Below are 21118 nucleotides of genomic sequence, written 5' to 3'. Positions count from 1 at the left end.
GCAATGCTTCTAGTTTCCTAATAAGCAAGACTAGGAAATTGCAGATCTGGTCTCTTCCCTCTACAAGCAATGGTCAACGTGCCTGATACAATATTAAGAAATACTTGCTGACTACTCTTCTCAGTTTTATTAACTTTTCACATAAAGTGCTACTTAATAATCATGTAAATTAAAACCACTTTACTGTAGGGTGTATTTTATAATGAATGCTGGAGAAATGACCTATTTGGAAGTGAATCGCATTACAAATTCATGTAACTCAATTTTCAGGATCCATCTCATGCATACTAAGCAGAAATGAAAGAAAACACAGACAAGTACAAGACAAAAACATAAACATTTGTAATAGCGGGAAATGGGACTTCTGGAGTAATAAATGTGTGTCAAGTGACAACGATAGTTCAAGGAATCAAATTTAGTTTCCACTGTTTGGAAAATGCTTCATTTTAGAACAAGTTAAAGTAATAGATACTATTACATCTGGTCTGTGCATAGCAATCGTAAGCAAAACAGCACACGATTTCCCAAGGAAGCAAAATAATTTCAGTCATAGTATACTGGGCCTGAGACTGGATTATGTATTCTTTCCTTAATCGTCTCAATTCCTTAAAGATATCATTTATTCAGAAGTGAAAGGTTTCTGGAGTCGACCTGGTATCTTTAAAAACAGAAGACTGTGGGTGTTCTTCTGAAGCAGGATCTTACATTGCAGGAGCGTTTAATGTGTATTTTTAACTTCGCTGTGGCTCTCCTAAGTCACCAGTGGTCCAGCACTTAAACAATTCATGCACTGAGAAATGCAGACAGGCAACCAGTACAATTTTCAAAGGAATTTCAGAACTACCATTAAATTTTTCCTTATTTCCAGCTTAATTAATGGCTACACTGCATTAATGGCTCCTTTATCCCCTTTTCTCCTAGAGCCAGTTTGGCTCCCTGAGCTGTCCTGGCCCTTATGGGGCTCTGCATGCCCACAGCTGCTCTGCGCTGAGCTCCAGTTTCCCCACGGTTCCCACAGCCCCATCCACATCAGATCCAGCCAAATCTATTCCTCCTTCCCTTCCAGAGTCCAACCCGCGTTGTGAGCAGAATTCAGGAGCCCCAGGAGCTGCCGCTTCATCAGAAGCTGTTCCAAGTGACTGGAAACCCATTTTCACTGGGGGTTTTCCACCAGACCCCGTGCACCTGCCTCCCTGCAAACCAATCACCATGAACCAAAATGCATTACCTGAACGGGTAGGCAAAGGCTATGTCAATGTTGAGGTCACTCTCTGACTTGTTTGCACAGTCCACACTGAGGCGCAGTCCTCCAGAGTACCCACCGCATGTTGCAAATGCAAAGATTGCAAAAAGCTGTCAAAAACAAACAACATTTTAATTTTATTTCGTTTCAGCACCCACACCACGAGCAGATCTGTGCAACAGCAGCACCAGTCCCCTCGGGTCAGGTTATCCATCACTCCACGCACTCAAAGCATTGCCATACATTACTCCTGCACCCTTCCCAAATGTCAATACAGGGAACCAGAAGATTTGAAGCCGTGCTGCTTCACATAGACAGAACCATCACCATTTGTCTGTGTCAAGCATTTCATCCCTCCCCCCCGTCTCAGAGCCCACTTGGGATTCACTGCGCAGGCAGCTATTTAAATCACCCAACTGATGGGCAAGCTCGGGTTGGAAGGGAAGGATGAATATTGACTGAGCATAATGAGCCAGTCTTTGCACAAATAAAACACTGGCAGAAATATTTATAAGGAGCAGAAAAGGGTAGCAGTAGTAGACCAAGGCAGTCCATGCAGCTATCATCCCATCACATGACAAAACGCAGCATCACACCACCCTTTTTCCATTTTATATAAGATCTGGGAAGAAAAAAGATCTTTTTTTTTTCATTATTTATCCTAAATTTATACCATAACCCAACAGTGGGGCAGTCAACCAACATTTTGCAAAACAGAAAAAAAAAAAAGTAAGATATAGGATAAGCTTAAGCAAACTGGATAGGAAGAAAAAGTTTGGTTCTTTCTGGCACAAACCCATATCACACCTTCACATTCCAGGAGAAGGGGGTTAGGGGGATGGGGAGGGCCACAGACACATCAGCATTTGTATTTATGCCAGGTGTTCAAACACAGGGAACTTCATTGACATTGCCTGCCTTGGAAGAACTGGAGCAAAAGTGGGGAGAGCCTTACAGTGCAGTTGTAATCTAAATTAAAGACCAGGCTCGATGTTGTTCCTATTGCAACACAATAGGTGTAAAGTTACTCTACCCACTTTAGCAGCTCAGATCTGAAGCGAGGCAGATATGGGAAGTGACAGGTAAACTCACAACCCAAATCACAACTGAATAAACTAAAGGCCAAGAACCCAAAGAGAACAGGCTGTGTGCATCTAGAAGAGAAAAAAATTGTATTTGGACACTGGAAAAATCATACAACAAGCAAATGTAATGGCAAAATAAGGGACTGAATGATTCTCTATGGGCAACATGGAAATGCCAAAAAAAAAAAAAAGTAAGTAGATCCATCCCTGCTGCACAAGGCTCCATTGAAATGTGCTGTTAATCTGGGCTCCCCTTTTGCCCATTGCTTATGGGCAGATTTGCAAAGGGATTTAGAAGCCTAGCAATAAGGCAAGTTGATAGAAACAGTGACTGACTCAATTCTTTATACCTGGCTCTGACCAAAAAACAAAAGAAAGCTGAACTTTCCCATGAATTGGCTTGTTGGTTAATTTGAAATAAATGCTCATAATAAATTTGAACAGCACTCCTTAATCCTAAATGAGACGTTTCCTCGAAGTTGTTCTGCCTTTACATGTGCAACAGCACTGAAAATCACTATTAATCATCTCAGCTTAATTTGTGAGGCAATGTCAAAAAACAATACATTAAGGAGCGCCGGAGAGATTAGGGCTGACCTGCATTCTGGCCTAATTAATGGAGTTGCAAATGCAGGTGTTTTACAGATGTGTTGGGAGCCACAAAGATTAATGGCATGCAAAAAATAAAGGGGGGAGTGAAGGGCTGCAGCATGAGATAAACCTGCCATAAATGAACAGCATCACCTGCCAACTGCAGCTCTCAGAACAGGGACAAGGAGGGGAAAGACACACAATTCATGCAAATAATGAAGGGTTGGGAATTAACATAAGCCTGTGACACAACGGCCAAGGAGCCAGCCCCAAAAATTCAGCTCAGGCTGCTCCTTGTCAGAAAAGCCGAGAGCATCTCAGGCTGCAGCCTCAGATCCAGCTTCACCCACCTTGAGCCCCATACTCAGCTCTCAGCCAGAGGCTTTCCAGATGCTTCCACACCCAGCAAACCCTCAGCCCTCTCTCTCTCCAGCCACATCCCACCAGGGCTGCCCACCACTTTCTATCCTTGCTCAGCACATGCCACACTGCAGGCACCCAGGCAGCACCCAGGCAGCAGGTGAGAAAGCAGCAAGGAGCCAGCTGGAGGCTTTTATAGCCAACCCAGCCCCAGCCTGGCTCCCTGCTCTGGCTGCAATCTCATCACTGGTCCCTGCAGCTGGGCACCGCTCAGCACTGCTTGGAAGCACCTTTACATCGTGCCTTGCAGGGCAAGGACCATGAATCCTTTCTCCAGCGAATTTTGGCCAAGCAGCATAACTCCTCTCACCCAAACAACCTTCTCTCTCCCAGCTCTGCATTTTTCTTTTTCTTTTTTTTTTTTCCTCCCAAGTTTTGCTGCTTTCTGTCGTCAGTGAATTAAGCCAAGATTTACTGGGTGGGTTTTGTGCGTGCTGTAATTCTGTGGCAGTTGCAGGAATGCTGTAAACACCGTTGTATTTTATTATAGCAGGATTTGTGTAAATAGAAGTTGTAAACCCCATAATGGGAGCTTTATGGGCCAGATTCAATAAAACTTCCATCTGCAAGATAATTTTATTGAACCTCATCTCTCTGAAATTGAAAAGTTTATGGAGAAAGGGAAAGCATTTCCCTATGTTCCTAGTTACTCTTTGCCTATAAATCCACACTCAGCGCTCATCCCATCTGCACCCTGCATGTCTATGGCTTTTCCCCTTTATACTAGATCTATCTCAGCATATGGTCAGCCTCTGCCTCTTATTATATATGAAGGCAGTTCTCCAAGGAGCAGCCAGGAGCAGCACAGTGCCCTTGGGGCATCATATTGCTCCTATGTATGCTCCCCACCTGCCACAAGACTTTCTCCAGCAAGGCAGCATGTCTCTGAAGATGGTGGTTCCTTTGTGTATGCCGACGAACACCCCATCCCCTACTTTATAATGGTGATAGTCTCTCTACGACTGTGCAGCCTTACCCTGTGCTACTGTCTCATGAAATCATAGAATCGTTAAGGTTGGAAAAGACCTTGGAGATCATAAGGTCCAACTATCAACATCACCACCAAACCAGTATATTTTTGTATGAAAGACAGGTAAGTCCTATGACCTAGCTTAACCAATAGAAATTATATTTATTATGGCACCGTGCAATAATAAACATCATTTCAGCCCCAGTGCTGATCCCTCCTGCACCCTGGGTTAGGGGCACAAGGGTCCCCAAGGAACCCATGTTCCGCCTGTGCTCCAGGCAGGCAGCAGCAGCCCCATACATTACTCCTCCTGCCACAGGAATGACAAATGGGACAATTTCCTACCATTTCTCCATGCTTGGCCTTCAGAGCATTCCCCTCAATGCCTGCTGAGCAACAGGTTGGCCATGAGAGCCACAGGAAGGCAGAACATGGCAAGCTAAAAGGCTTACATAGAAGCACTGCAGTTAAAACATTGTGTTAGTAAGATAACACTGTCACTTAAAATTGATGAAACTTTTACATAAGCCACTTGCTTTTCCCTTCCAGGAGAGATCCTAGGCCCAGTCCTTCCTCAGCAATGAAAAGCCAAAGGGAACATCTGATGCTTTGGAAAAGCAAGGTGCAATACTTAGACACCTACTCTTCCATCAGTCACCTTACACATTGGAAGTGTTTCACAAAGCCAAAGCTTCCTGGCACGGCTTTTGGATATAAGTCTTCTCCTTCTTTGGATCTCCATCCCAAAGTAGCATGTGCCAAACACGGCGTGGCTTTACAGCTCCTCCTTGCTCACTAAGGCCAGGCTTACACCTGAGAAGCATCCCCTGCCCTGCAGCCAGCATCGCTCCCTGCACAGCCTTGCAGTGCTCCAATCATTTATTTATGGAATGCAACCAGCAGCCAAACGTCATTATTAAGGCTGTAAAGAGAAGATTCAAAGGCACTAAAGGACTCTACGGGAAAACATTTAGTGTAGAGCCGATAGTCCAAAGTAAGTCACCAGTGAAAATTAGGGAGCACTCTCCCCTCCGGCTTTCTGCCTGTTTCCTTTTTAAAATCTGGCATCTTTCCTCCAAGGATCTGAGCTGCAGACTTCCTGGAATCACTTCTCCTACATACAAGCCTTGTTCGCTGGAGATTATCAGATTATTGACTTTGGGATTCCTAATTATATCAGCTTGACTGGTTGATGAATTGGGTGGGCAGCAGTGCTGGGGGGAGGCGATGACTAGCAGGACTCATTTTCCTCCAACAACTGTCCAGGGAGCAAGCTGAAATATATTCTCCTTCTGCTGAAAAAGAAAGCCTAGAGCAATTGTCCACTAATTGCCAGGATTTAGTGTGCCTCCTTAGAAATAAACAGCAGCATTGCAAGAAGCAAACCTGCTAAAGGGGGGCTATAAGAAAAAGGAGAACAGAGTCTGTAGCAGGGTCTGTTGTGATCGGACAAGGGGAAATGGTTCCAGAGTAAGAGGGGAGATTTAGATTGGATATAAAGAAGTTTTTTACAGTAAGGGCAGTGAAGCAGTGGCACAGCTTGCGCAGAGAACTGGTGGATTCCCTGTCCTTGGAGACATCCAAGGGCAGGCTGGACAGCCCTGAGGCCATTCAAGTGGCTCTCCTATATCCTCTGGGAGAGTTTCTGGGGTCACTATTGGAGGTGGGAGAGAAAATCCTCCAGACCATCAGAGAGCAGCCCTGTGGCATCCTCAGCTTAAAGCAGAGTATTTCATGTAATACTTTGCATTTTTAAAACAAAAAAAAATACTTCATTTGATTCTTAATGGAAAGATTTATGGAAATGAAACTGGGGTATTTTTAGTGAGTAAAGATTGTGCTATAATAATTTGGTTCTACAATACTTTAATCCCAAGGAGACAATTTTCTCTATTTTTCTTTGAAGAAAATCTTTATCTTTTTTACTCATTTTCATTGATTACTCTAAAAATCCCATTTAGTCCCACCACATAATGGTATGGTAGTCTTTTCTCATTATATTTTAATGGAATAAAACCAAACTGTATATGAGAGGATTAGACAGCCATTCGTTGAGCTAAGGAACATTGTTCCTCCAGATGGCCAGACAGAATCTGTGTAATGCCTTTCCTATTTATTAAGTTCAAAATGTAATGCAAGCTGATGAGATGTTTCATCCAATGTTTAATGGGTCAGCCATAAAGTTGAAAGCTAATGCTAAGGTTGGCAGCTTGCACGGAAGAGTTAACAGGCAGAAAATAAAGATGTATGTCAACATCTCTTGGACTCAGTGAAACGAAAAGTCGTCAGTGAACAAAGCCACTCACACAAGTGAGGAGAGATGTTAAGCTGCTTCAGCCCCTCCAACCACTGGCCAAAGATCTGAGATAATTGAAGACATTTACGAGGACCTGCAGCCTTCGTATCTCCACATTCGTACCCTCTTCTTTAAGGAGATGAGAACACAAGTGACACAGATTTGTTTCATTTCTGCATACGATCCCTGAATAACTCATGCTGTGACACATGCCACTTCAGCAGGGAAATGAACTCCTTTTTGGGCCTGAAGACTTTTCCAGCCTGCTGGCACACAGAGGCAGCTGCCATGCCCTTGATAGGGATGCTCACCCAGCCCTGCGCTGAGAAGGTTCACGTGTAAATCCAGTTCTGCTCCTGCTCCCTGATGAAAACACAGGTTTTGTGCAGGCTTGAGAGACTGATCATACAAGAATTACTGTGGTATGAGTACACAGATTTAATTATAAAATTAAAGCAGTTCGACAGTTGCTTGTTTCCTTATCTACTGGGTGGGTTTAGAAATGTCTGGGTTTAAAATGGCCCAACCATGTAACATAACCATGTACAGAGTGTGATACAAACCAGTGCTAAGTAGGATTTACTCCCTCCAATAAACACAGGGATTTACCTTAAGGCTGAGCAGCTTCCACATGTGAAACACTCTGAAAAAGGAAAGTGCCCCAAAACTTAATGTTACTAAATCCCACGATGGCTGCTGCAGCCCTAGGGCCTCAGCAAGAACCACAACTGTCCCATATGTCTGGCAGCAATGGAGGCCAGCAGAATACAAATGCAGCTTATAAAAAAACCTACAACATGTTGCACACGTACACACACTGCCTGCCTTGCACTGGGCTGGTACTGGGACAAAGCACCTCCCTCTGTCGTAGAATCATAGAATCCTTAAGGTTGGATGAGACCACCAAGATCATCTAGTCCAATCGTTAACCCATCCCCACCATGCCCACAAAAATGTTATCCAACGTCCATCATCATTCCTTCCATCTTCCTCAGTGCTGGCAGACCTCCGTGGTGGTGGAGCATCCTCCTGCTGTGAGTGCAGCCAAATGCAGCAATAAGATTTGGGAGTACAGTAAATCACAGACCATGCTAACAGCTGGGAGATGCAGCACACTTCAGCATGGGGCTGCAGCAAGAACACCCCCTCTCCTCCCCCCCCGCCCCAGGCCAGGAGCATCTCTGCGTGATTTATTACAGGAAAGGTGCTGTCTTTCAATCACACTCTATTATTTATGACCTAATGATCGCCCATTGACTAGCAGGGATTATACTTTTGCTAAGATTCTCTGGGTGAGTGAAAGGGCACCACCCTCATTATTATCACGTTGGTGCTCATCAGAGGCCATTAGCAGCTTCCTCTCAGCCCCAGTGCTGCTGTGCCACTACCCAGTGTCATCTGCTCCCTGAGCAAGCATGCCGGCACTCAGTTCTCATTTCTCAAGCTGAATTAAGGAAATGGGTGAAAATTATTTAGGTTGGGAAGGCATCCAGAGAGCCCTTGGGATGAATAAACCAGCACAACAGCTTTGTCCCGTGAGGATTTGAGAGTGCTTTCAAATTGCTAAGCAATGAGGCCTCGCTTCCTTCCCATACCCCCAGCAGTGCTCTTTGATAGGACAGCTGGCTGTGCTTTCCCATTTTCCAGTATCTCAACATCTTTACAAGCAGCAACGCTGGGTATCCAGGCTCTCCTTTTGGAGAACATGGCTGCTTTTCCAGAAAGCATATGTACAGCCAGTCCTGGCCACCAAGACCCATGGTGGCTGTCCTAACCATGGTGGTTGTCCTGACCATGGCAGATGTGCCCCTCTTGCTCCAGACCTCACTTTTCCATGGCACTCCTGTGATGGAGGAAGGCCTGGGCTGCGCTCAGCATCCCACACACGACCCATCCTTTTCTCTCAAAGCAGTTTTGGATGGAAAATTCCATTGGTGCTGGCTCTGACCTCAGCACCCAGCTCTGTGCAAAGGGCTGAAAGAAGAATTTGCTCCTGGCTAGCTAGCAGCACACATGGTGAAAATAATTTCGTTTCTAATAATTAAAACGATGGGGCAACAAATGAATGCTTGCCTTGTTGAGCTCTGGGAATTCATGGGGAACATTTTGAGCAAGAAACATTTTCAAAATTAAAACCTCCCTTTCCTCTTCTTTTCCTTTTCTCCTCTTACTCCGTCCCTAGAGGTGGCATTGCTCTCCTTCCTAGGGCTAAATAATAAAGAGTAACACCTTAACATGAACATCTTTAGGAAACAGTAATAAAAGTATCCTTAAATTGAAAAGCCAAAAACCAACAATGCTTTCTTATCTCACTGGCTCTTGATACACTCCATCTGCTTGTTTTAAGTTATCCCAGTTTCCTCTCCATCCTCCCCCATCCCATGTTCCTCCACACCTTCTCCCTTTTTCTTCTCATGCCCTTTCACTGATGTTCCCTGAAATCTGTTTCTAAGCACAGAAAGAGGTAACAAAAGAAACTTGGCAACCCCTGGCCTGAATGTTCCCCACTTCCCCCATGTTTTAAAATACTGCCAATTCTAAAATAATCAGGCATCTTTTCCTTTCTCTCAACTGCCAGCAGCTGCTGTGCATCTTCTGTGCCACTTCCCAGTGTACTTCACATCCTTCCAGAGCCAGGAGAAAAGCAAGCACTTGTTCCAAACCAATAATGCATCAATATCTTTTAGACTTTTGCAGTCTTTATACCTGTGCTGCTGAAGATGATTATCCAGCTTTTACATCAGCAGATTCAGGCCTGTGGAGTAAAACTGGGGCCAATAAAATAAGGAAGCAAAGAAAACACATGCAGAATGAAAAGATAGCTTTTGAACATGGTATAAATTCAGAATCAGGTAAAAGCTAATTATGGTCATGTTCACTAAAAACAAGAGAACACAGTGAGGGAAATAGACTTATTAATTATTTGTGTTATGGTAGCACTTAGAAGCCCCAGTTCTTTATCTGGGACCAGCTGTGCTATACATGGCAAACACTCAAATATGTCTTTAGGTAATTGCACACATTTTCAAGGAAAATGTGAAAATGCTCTACTCTTTCACCTTCAGCAGTTTCTGGTTCGTTGATGCTGCTGAAGGCATCCAAGTTCACCATCAGCCTCATTCTGAGCAGTTTGCTGGATGACCTCGTGGTCAAAGAACAAATAATTCAGCATGAAGGCATCCTATGCCCATAGCCACAGTGGGCAAACAGCAGCAAAACCCCCAAGCCTCCCACTGTGGGCACAAGTCCCATCCATTGACACCTCCATCCCTTGGCCTGGGGGATGTAGTGCTGCTGCCAACAGGGACGTTTTGTCCTCATTGACTCTGTGCAAGTTTGATTGCTTTTCTAATTAAGATACATTTTATGGTAATCTACCAAGCCCCTTAAACTAAATCACTCAGTTAATCTGTTGTTAGTGCCCATATGTTTACAGCTTTCAAGCCTGCTGCAGCATATTTGCTTTGCCAGGGTGCCAGGGAAGTTTGGTGACAGATGAGCACTGCACAGCCATCCAGGTGGCAGGACCCCTTCCACCCAGACAGACAGCCCGTGTGTGGCACAGACAGACAGACAGCTCCACCACCGTGCCTGGGAAAGGACAGGAGCAGCGCAGCAAATCCCACACCTCATGCTGACCACCTGTCTCCTCCCTTGTCTGTACAGAAGGGCTCAGCACATCTTGTTTTCCTTTCTATCCTTACCTTTTTTTTTTTTCTTTCCCCTTACAAAATAATAGGTTGGACATGACAGGAGAGAAAGGCTGAAGACTTTGATGGTATTCAGTATTCTGGCCCCAAATACAAAACAAAGAGTTTCATTGCAAGTTCAAGGACTCTGAATATCCCCTTGGGCCCAGGGTCATGATTACCTTTGCAAACCACAGACAAGCAGAGCCAGACCCCCACTTGTACTGGACACCTAATTGAACACCAACTGAGCAAGTTCTGCACTGTTCTGCCATCAATGCCCAGCCTACTGTGCAGCCCAGCACCGCTTCTCCCTTCCACTTCCCTGGAGCTGGCACCAGGGACAGTGCCCAGTGCCCATAGTTGCTCACACAGGGGCAGGCACGTGGCACTTGTCACAGCCCATGTCAAGGAGCAGGGTCTGAGCTCACAGTCCACACTGCTGTTAAGAAGGATTTGTGCTCAGCTTGCTGAAGGATAGGGAACCCAAAGGCAAAACCAAGAAAGACCAACCTCTGGGTCAAGTTGCCATCTGCCACTCTCCATACAGGGAAATGTTCCCTGAAAAAAAAATGGCCATATAGTTATACAGGAACTCCTAATCAAGAATGACACGAAAAATAAAACACCACCTGCCACCACGGGCAGTGACAGGCAGCTGCTATCCAGTACCAACACAAATACCTTTCTCCCCATGGGGCACCTATCGGTCTGAACAGGATTAACAGAGGTGAGGAAAGCATTCATTAAGTCTTCCAAGGACTTGGCTAAAAAAATGTATCTGGCATTCAGAAGGAGGTATTTAAGAAATCAATCTTCTAAGTGCTTGAGGAATTTCTCTAGGAACTGCTGGAGCTGCTAGATGCCACAGCCGATGAGGCAGAGAAGCAGCTCCCCAGGATCCACACAGCCCTAAAATAACATTTCTAACATCTTCCAGATCCTAATGCACCTGCTACAAAGAGATAGCATTGCAGCATTAGCATGGGCAGAAGGTGACTGGTGGAAAACCACAAGCATGGAAGACTTTTGCATGCACAACATAGGGAGTGAGGCAAGCTTTCCTGCTACCCCAAGTTTGTCTTGGCCTTATACTGTAGGAACAGCATTTGGAGCCAAAAGGATCATTTCTGCTTCACCACAAGCTCCTCTGCCAACGAAAGGTTTGCAGTGATGGACTCAGCCACATGGCTCGTGCAGTGCCTTACAGTCCCTTGGCCTCCAATGAGCTGCCTTCCAGGAGCAGGATGACACCAGGAGTCTCACCAGCTTGGACACTTTTCCTGCTTCCAATCTATATAGACAAGCTGAATTGTCTTCTTAATAAACCACAGCATGCCCAGCTTTCAGGGAAGTCTGGCACCCCTGCTATGAGAAGTAACATGGTACAGAAACCCCAGCCCTTCGTTTTGCAGGGCTGGAAGCAGAAGCCACGTCCTCACTTCATTGCAGCCAATGCTGCCCCTCCAGGGTCACCAAATATGCTCTTTACCCATCACTCTGCTCACCTGAAGGTTACCACACTGAGCCATGCACCAAAGCTGGAAATATTTAAAGCAATCCTCAGGCAAGCAGGATTATGCTTAGAAAGCGTGCTGCTCAGACACTCACGCTCTCCACACCTGAGAAATCAAATGATTGGGAAAAGGCAACCACTGTTACACACATATATTCACAGGAATGCATATAAATGGGATAAATATACATGGTTTTATGAGATAGCAACGATGTGAAAATTGAAAAGCCACAGAACTGGGCACGTATGAATCCAGTTTCAGGCAGCAGAACCTGAGGTGTGGGCTTCCCATGCAACGCTCAGCACAGCCGCACCCAACCACCATGCAGTCCTTAGGAGCCCAGCGTGGTCCTGAGCTGCTCCGCGCACAGCTGGGAAGCCAAGTTCAGCTCCTCTAGATTGAAACAACACTGGAACAATTAAGCTGGTCCAAAAGCAGCTTAAAATGACTAAGCAGTTATTACCAATCTGAAATTTCTCTCTGGATGAGTTCAGCCTGCTCTGCCAGCACAACATCCTCACCTTCTCTGACGGGTTTAATAAAGCCAGTTGCAGCCCTACTGGAGCACACCTCATATCTATTAGCATGGCCCGGCATCATGAGTGTAGGTGGATTATTCTGGGTTTGATACGTGAATTTTCATGTTCTCAAAGCAGCTACAGCTAGAGTTCTGAAAGACTTCTGAAGCACCAACGTGATTGACTCCCATGGATCAGACTCAACCACAAAAGAATGAAAGTGCCAATAAATTAATGAATATAACGCATCAAATGCAAATATTTATCAGGCAGCCTGGATGTGCTGCAGATACACATCTTGCTTTCCTCAGCCACATTGTTCCAAGGGCTGCCTTGCGCTGCCTGGGAAGCACACCAGGAGCTGCAAGGGGGGGAGATAAATCACCGCACCTTGCTGTTATTTACAGGTAACAAAGAGGTCTCCAAGTTAGCTGAGAGCGCGGAGCTACGAGGCTGCAGAGCCGTGCACAGCAGAGTCAGAGCAACAGTACATTGACCTGTATTAATGGTGTAACACTCCGAAAAGAACTCCACGTCCTTAATTACTTTAAAGATTTTCTTTATTTCAGCAATGCATTTTGATGAGGAGCATGTTGCTGCCCACCTGCCGTACTTTAATCTTCCTAAGGAAATAGGCAGTCTGATGTTCGTACTTCAGGATGATCAATATTAAACAGCTCTCACTGCTCTTTTGTAGCAAACGTTTCTGTGTTATTTTTGAGGAGCCTTTGATTAAAAAAAATGCTGGAAGAAACACGACAAATTGGAATCCCTTTTCCCTTTAATCCCCACTTTCCACATTTCTGCCGTAAAATGAAGCGCAAAACAAGTTTTCAAAGCAGGCACCCCCCTCTGCAATGCAAAACACAGACCAAAAATATTTTCCATGTACCTAAAAACCACAGAACAGTTGGGCTCAGCATGGGAGCACAAAGAAACCCAACCTGCAAAACAATTTGGTGGGCTTTGCCATTCCTTTAAAACCTCACTTCTTCCCCAGACCAGCACGGCTACACAAATAAATAGATAATCATAGAAGAACTTACCGGAGCAAATATCACCATACACATTTACAAAAGGGTTTATAATCCAACTTGCGTCTCCTGAAATAAAGCAAGGTTTGTCTCATACTAAAAATAAAGGCTCCCAAAAGCTTCTCACAGTGGAGAGGGAGAGAGAGAGGGAGGGAGGGAGGGAACAAGCACCAGCTCCTCGTCTCTCTTTTTATGAAGCAAATAAGGAGAGCAAGAAAATCAATGCTGAGAGAAAGTGAGATGATATACCAATCAGGCAGCAGCCTCAGCCTTATTTGCAGAGGGATGGCAAAATGGTCATATTATCAGACAGCGACTACACACAGCCTAAGTAAAGAGACGGAACACTTTCCCCGTGGTGAGGGGCTGATTGCATTGCTGTGGTGCAGGTAGCACAACGGCGTGCTGAAGGTGCAGCCCCGTCCTCCCCACCACCGACACAGCATCGCTTTGTTCTGAATGCACGCTCTGTAGGAAAGAAACACTCCACGGTTCTGGGCTAAAGTTGTGCTGAGCTGAAAGAGCCTCCACATCTGACACCTGCAGAGTGCCATCAGAGCAGTGCCTCTTCGTTGCAGGGCTGGCTCGGAGCTTTTGGGGCGCCTTGCTGTACAGGGTAGACCTGCCCACCTCAGAGAGCTGCCCGGCACGGAGCCCATCAGGAATAGAGGAGATGATCTTTCAGCTCTTATTTACAGTAATGTGCACTGAACATCTCCTGCATTCTCACAGGAGTGGACCTCCAGACGGTTTGCCTTGAACACGAGCTTTTTTCACTTTTTGCACATCAGAGACAATTATGGAAAACCCCCTCCCACCTATTAAGGAAAAGTTTCATGCTGTCCATGTATCCCAAAGAAATCTTCCCCATCCCTGTTTGCTGGGGGACTCAGCAGCAGCACAGCTCATTGCCTCCCACATCTGCCAGCCAGCAGCTCTCAGCAGCAGCACCACACCCCAGGCTATGTAGAGCTGCTGCCCCCAGCACAGAGCCACACTGCTGCCAAGGAGGGCTGTGGGCCCCTCTCTGTCTTCAGACACAAAGCTCTGCCTTTTCACAAGAGCTCCCATCACCCCAGTGGTGTTTTGTGTAACTGAGACCACGATTCACACTCTATGCTGTTTTATTATTTTACTGGGCTTAGCACTGTTCTTCCCTCTTTTCCATGCTCTGCAACAAATATATGCAAATAAACATGACTTAATAGATGAAACACAATGCCAACTTTCTCTTTTTATTTGCAGACAGAAGTTACATGCTGGCATACAGAAACACCTGCTGGGCAACAACAGTTCTCTGCAAAGCAAGATGTGAGCGCATTTACTTTTCCTTAGTGATTTGGAATTATGATTGCATGAGAAGAACTAAAAACATAGGAAAAATGTCAAGGCGAAGTCCAAATTATCGAATTTCAGCCCAGTTTGTCCATTTAGGGCCACTGCTCCTGGCTCTGGGCACAGAGGATGCTCATACTCAGCCCAACGAGCACCAAACCTCTGCATCTCTTTCCCATGGGTGGGAGTAACTCTGCCATGTGTCACTCTTGATGATGTGGCCCTTCCCAGCAGATACAGCCCTCTGCCAGTGCTGCAATGAGATGTCACAGTGCTGACTTCTCCAAGGAGAGATGTGGAAGCACTGCTCTCTGCTTGGTGTGTTTGAGCGTAGGTGAAAACATCTGCCTACTGCTGCCTACCCAAGTGCCAGCCCTGGAAACGAAACAAGCTACTTGGTGCCTTTGCTCTGCAGATCTGGGCAGCAGTTGGCTCCCATTGCTCTCAGATTTTTTGCACTGTATTCAGGTCTGTGGCTGCATCTCACACAGAACAGCCTCTCACGGTGAGGTGTGACAGTAAGCAGTGTGCCAGCATCTCTCACCCTCATTTTTCAGTGAGATCATTTTATCACCCCTTCCCACCCCACATCTGCATTATCATCAGCTACGCGGTTGCTACTGCTCAAAAACCTCACTGAAGTTTTTGGAAGCATTGAAAAGCATCGTTACAATGGTTGTGCAGAGGTTGCTCTGCCAACTGCCAATCCTTGGTTTTCCAAACCACGTGCCCACTTGAGATGTGAGGTGCAGGACACAGGTCCAGCAGGAGCACAGGGGGCTGCAATAAGTGATGACCTATCTTGTACCATAGTGCTTTCAATCAACACTGTACTGCAGACTTTGGGACCACAGAGAGCTCCAAACTTATTTTTCTTCCTGCAACAGTGACATGCCACAAATGCCATGAACACTGCTGATGATGGATGTGTCGGTGTTGGCTGACGGTGCCAAACTCATCCCATCAGGATGCTGCAGGACCTGCAGCAGGTGCTTTCATTGGCTGTAGCAGATCCCCTTGCAAAACTTGTTCTGAAATATGGGATGGTGCATTATCACTTATAGCATAAAAACTGACTCCACCAATGCCAGCACTGCTTGGACACTTTGTGCTGCATCAGAGCTTTCTGCTTCTGATTAAGTTGGGAGTTTCACAGCAGACTTAAGAGCTTCATGGAATTTAAGCTCCCAAATCCCTTAGATACCACTGAAAGCTGCACACATCCAGCAGATTCCTGCCAGCTTTGCCACATCACCCAAGGGCTCAAGAGATTCAGGGGTAGCCAGAAAGGATGGAGTAATGCAAGTTACACTCAGCATCTGTTAATGCTGGGCTGCTTTACTCTGTCCATTGCTCACCCCACCTCAGCAGCTCTGTCCACACTCACATGTGCTTCCAGTTTTATAGATGCCTGCTAAACCCCAAGCAGCATGGTGGAGATGGATGTTTTTCCCATCCCACCACAAGCTGGAAGACCTGCAGCACACAGCTCCACACTCCCCAGCTCTGAGGCTGTGCTGTGTAGAAGCAGGCAGCTCCATTAGTGCCCATGCACCATTTGGAGGAGCTGATGAGCAATACCAGAACATCCATCCCAGCCATGCTGTAAAGGATTGTGCAAGGAGGTTGGAGCCTGGCAGAGGGGCTGCAGCCACCTGGAACACTACTGTGCAAAGCCTGCCCACCCAGCAGCACACACACACACAGGCTGTCTGCTTGCCAACAGAGATTTTCACATTTCCCTCTCAATCTTTATTTAAATTTGGGAAGACAGAAAATTAACGAAGTCTGAGTTATAACTGGAAACCGTTTGCTTTCCTGGTGGAAATGGAATGCTTCCTAATGAACCTCCCCTCCCCCTGTGCCACTCGGCTCGGGATGCAAATATTGCTGAGAGTTTATCAATCTGGGGCTTGTTTCACACCGTTTGCAATGCTAATGAGTAAACCAATTTTGACATATTATGTAAGCCAGTTTCTGAAACAGAGATTCTTGGCAGGCCAAATGTAAACACAGACACCCTCTTGCATCCAATTTAAATGAGCATGTTGCTGAAAGCGCTCAGGGCTTGATTCTGTTGACTTCTTCCTGATTTACTCCAGTGCAAAAAAAAAAAAAAAAAAAAAAAAAAAAAAAAAGAGAGAAAGAACAGCAACCAGCAAAAAAAAACCACCCTTCAATTCAATTACTAGTGCAGCAGCAATTTGCAAAATTGATCTAATTTTGTAAGATGGGAATACACTGGGATAAGCTAATGCAGGGTGGTGGCTGGGGCACTGTGCAAGCAGCAGCACAGCCAGCCTACAATAGGAGCACATACACCACTCCAGATGAGATAAAGGAGGAGATGGCAGCTCTCCTCTCCCAGCCTCACCAACTAAATTCTGGTCCAGGCAGTGTCCACAAGGATCTCCTTCCATCCTCCATGCTCTTCCACCACAGCTTTGCAGGAGGACATGGCACACTCCATGAGCCACCTCGTCCACCATGAGGTCCCCAAACTGGCAGCTGACCCCAGCACCGGGCAGCTGGACATCCCATGGATGGATCACATCCAACTTCTGCAGGCTATGAGAGAGCACAGAGACGTGGAAGGCAGAGGCACAAGACGGCAAAACCCTACAGCATGCTTCCCAGTGAGGGAGGAATGAGCTGAAGGTCATAAACTCACAGAGTCAAGGGTAGCAGAAAGAAGTGGGATGCATTTTAAAAGCCCCTTTAAAAACAAACAAAAAAAAATGAAAAATAGACCCAACCAACAAAACCCATTGTACTAGAGAGCTGGATGGGATTCATTAAAGGGAAGAAGGGCTGGAATCAGAGCTCTCATTTGCACTTTTCCCAGCACCATCTGGAGCATCTGCACTTGGCAAGAGCACAGTGTATTTCTGTTGAAAACCAGAAGCAAATGGGGCAGCAGCATACCTGGAGGTAGCCTCTACCCTGCTAATGGCACCGGAGATCTCCAGTGTGCTTTAAAACTAAAACACAGGTGTGAGGCTGAACTGTGCTGCTCCTGCCACAGCGGAAGAAAGGCAATGAGATGCTCTGCTGGGAGGTCAGGAATGCTGCTGCAGAGAATATTTATTGCACGTGTCAGAGACACCACTGGGCATCAGAGCCACAAAACACAACCTCACAGTCCTGTGTCACATCACAACAACAGGACCATGGTATCATTAATCACACTTGGCTCTTTTACATAATAAAACAGCAAGAGGAAGATTACTTTCAGCCTCCAAGCATATATCCCATCCTAAGCCTTCAGCAACAAGAGCAAACCTGAGAGCTCTTTCCTTCATGCTGCGCAGAGCTTTCAAGCTATGATCAGAAGCAGCCCAAGTGCCACGCACTTGCTGGCTCATCAAGTTCTACCCTGCAAGCTGGAAAGCACACAGTTGCTAAGGTAATGTGAGGTTGTGTGGCATAAGGGAAAACTTACTGCTGTCTATACATGAAAAAGAAGAGGCGAGTGCTTGGAAAGAGGACAGTGAGTCGGGGGGAGCCCACTTGAAAAGTCCTTGCTGTCCATCCAGACATGCCCTGCATTTCTGATGGGGTTCTGCCCGCTCCCCCACCTGCCTTTTTCATCTTGCTTTGTGTCCCCAACATTAGAACATCGAGTTCCATGCCTCTGAAATACCAGACAGTAGAAAATTACAAAACAAAAATAGTCTGAAGGCCAAATGGGTATGGACCCAGTGATGAAGACAGCGTGTAAGAGTGAATCAGATGAATATATATTGTAATTTTTGTAGCTATTTAACAGGAAGAATGAAAAAAAAAATCTAATTACTATCAACTGTATATTTTCAGCTACCCAGCCAGAGTGCTGTTATTAAGCTACTGCATAATTGCCTCTTTTACTCTGCTTCCCACAGAAGTTGTGTTATTTCACTCATAGTTAAACTCATAATATTGGCTTCATAACTAACCCTGCCAATCCAAATCCCCGGGCTGGTGCAAGGATAAAAATAGCAGTGTTGTTTCTTCCCTCAGCTTTCCATCAAAGCCCTCTGCGTGAGCCCTGGGGCTGCAGTTCACAGGGGTCACAGCCATCCCACCTGCTGCTGCCCATGGGAACACAGATCCAGCATGGAGCAGAGAGCAAGGTGACTACCACCTGCTCTGCACATCTGTGGGGAGAACAAACCCTGCCCATCTCCTCCCCACACAGGGGGAGCTGCAGTGAGATAGTTCATGCAGCATGGCTGAGCCCTCATCTCTTAACCTAAACCTTTTGGCCCACTGAGGACCTCAGGCCAGCACTGAGCACTGTTGCTTATAAAACCTGCATGTCAAGTACAGCTTTCTTCCTTCTCTGAACAGCAAGTACGAGATTGTACCTCATATACCAGAACACACCATAACACCAAACTCCATATTCAAGTACCAAAGACATTAATTGAGACAACTGTCAAAAAGTAACAAAAATAGAAAAAACAAAATTCATCTGCACATTTACTTGTGAGACTGCCATAAAGCACTGGGCTGTTACCCATCTGAATTCTGGAGGTTTTGGCTGTCTGAACTTGCTCTTTATGCATGGGAGAGACTCTCCCTGCTGTCCCAGCATGGTCCTTCCCTACAACAGCTTCAGGACAGCCAGTCTCTTCTCTCTTGATGCCATGTCCTTGTGCCCAGCAGGATGCTCCTCTTGCCCAGGACATGGGGCACACAGCAGGGTCACACCCTCCCTCCAGCTCCGGTTTGGGCAAGATGACAGGGCTGGAAAGGGTGAAGGAAATTGGGTTTGGCCTCGCCCCCAGCCCAACTGCTCCCATCTCTGTCTCTGGAGACACCAGCCCTGTGCCAGGGTTGCTCTCTGGTGGGCACGCACAGAAACTGCTGAGAGCTGAAAGGAAAGGACACGTTTCCCAAAGCAGCTGCACACACAGGAATGGGGCCAGCACCAGGCTGTGCCCAGCCACCTCCGCATGGAGCCCAGGGCCCCAGCTCTCACCTCAGGGAGAGCTGCAGAGAATATAAGTTAACATTAAACCCCTCTCCTTGGAGTTTCCACATGCTCCTGAACCAGCTCTGCAGTTACTGCTCTTTCCTCCACCTTGCTGCTGGAGGAGCCCCTGGCTTGGCTGTGGTGGACACACAGAACTCTCCTAGTATCCCTGTGTCTGTAGGGGACACATAGGAGATAGTTTTGTCTCACTGCTTTCACTTTTGACAGAGCCACCAAGCTGCAGTACCAACATCTTCACTTTACTGCTTGAGATAAGAGGATGCAAAGTTTATGCCATTGCACAGCCCTGATGCTCTCACACAAACCAGCATGGAGAGCCCCGTATCAGGTCTTTCACTAACAGTGTCCAAGTACAAGACGAGAGGAGGAGAGTAAAAGGCAACCAAAGCCATCAGATCCAGGGGTACTCAGCATCTCAAACACTGAAGCCAGAGGCTTCCTGTATTCTTCCTGTATTTCCCCAGACTTGTGGGGTGTCCCTTTAGTTTTGTCACCTCCTCATCCCCAGAGACAAGAAGGAATGAGAGTCTCAAGCTGTCCTCTGCTCCTCCTGATGTGGTACAATGTGTTTTGGCAGCCTCCTGTCAATCTGCAGTAGGTCCTTCAGGAGCAATCTGGAAGAGGAGAGCACAGGTCACATAAACACAAGGTAAAGCAAAGCCAAGCAAATTTTGCAAGTGCAGCTTTTAAATCTGAACTCTACTCTGAGCATGCAATAAAGGTTGTGCAAGGTCTCGCTCCCACTGCTCCAGCAGTCAGTCTCTCACTGCTCCATTTCCCTCTGATCTGCAACAGCAGGGATCCATCACAGAAGTAAAATACAGCACCTTCTGATGGCCCCCCCACCTTGCAACGAACACACCTGCATGCTTAGGAGTAGAGCCATGCGCCCATCTCATGATGGTGTCATCTGAAGTGACACCTGCACTCAGCTCCTGTGATGGAGGCACTTCTAGTCACACCCAAAGGAGTAGGTGGTCCCATGGACAGGGGCAGGGGACACTGAAGGATCTCCACATGGAGAAAGCAGTGGGTTTGTCATTTGGATGCAACGCCCAAGCAGACAGGGGAATGCAGGACCAAGTGGCTGTGCCATTACGCTGGACATCTGCTTAATTAAGACACACTGACCACTGAAAGTCATAAGGGCATCTATCTTGTATGGTGCCAATGCTGAATTAAGTCAGTCATGTCCAAGACAAAAGTTATACAGCAGATGCAAAGAAAAAATATCTTACCAGAATCATCACATGCAGAGGCCTTCCAAATATCAGCTTCAGGAGGGCTGGGTGGTGAAGTACTGAATTTCTCCTGTGAATGAAGGGGAATGATGCAGTTTTTTTAAGTTTCACATTGGGCAGCTGCAAATGTCCTGTAGGTGGAACATTCCTGTGGGTTGTAGGAGACTGTCCTTGTCCAAGCATCAGAAGGATTCTGTGCAA

The 21118-nt window shown here is 46.3% G+C and overlaps 1 protein-coding gene across 2 annotated transcripts in view; it reads right to left on the bottom strand.

Moving 5' to 3' along the window:
- Positions 1 to 21118, bottom strand: part of SYNPR (synaptoporin) — a 78727-nt gene that overhangs the window by 17736 nt on the left and 39873 nt on the right. Inside the window, exons 1-2 of one of the 2 annotated variants that reach the window (XM_003210163.5) lie at positions 13376 to 13502; positions 1229 to 1353 (exon numbers count right to left, since the gene is read on the bottom strand). In XM_003210163.5, coding sequence (XP_003210211.1) covers positions 1229 to 1353; positions 13376 to 13399 — 149 coding nt within the window. In that variant the 5' untranslated portion in view covers positions 13400 to 13502. Of the gene's footprint in view, positions 1 to 1228; positions 1354 to 13375; positions 13503 to 21118 lie in introns of those variants that run through there. The other variant, XM_085236007.1, reaches the window with a different exon arrangement.

This window comes from Meleagris gallopavo, chromosome 14 (genome assembly GCF_905368555.1).
Source record: "Meleagris gallopavo chromosome 14, MGAL_WU_HG_1.1, whole genome shotgun sequence".
Classification (NCBI taxonomy): Eukaryota; Metazoa; Chordata; class Aves; order Galliformes; family Phasianidae; genus Meleagris; species Meleagris gallopavo.
The sequence above is the reverse complement of the archived record's forward strand: the minus strand, read 5'-3'. Positions and strand labels throughout refer to the sequence as shown.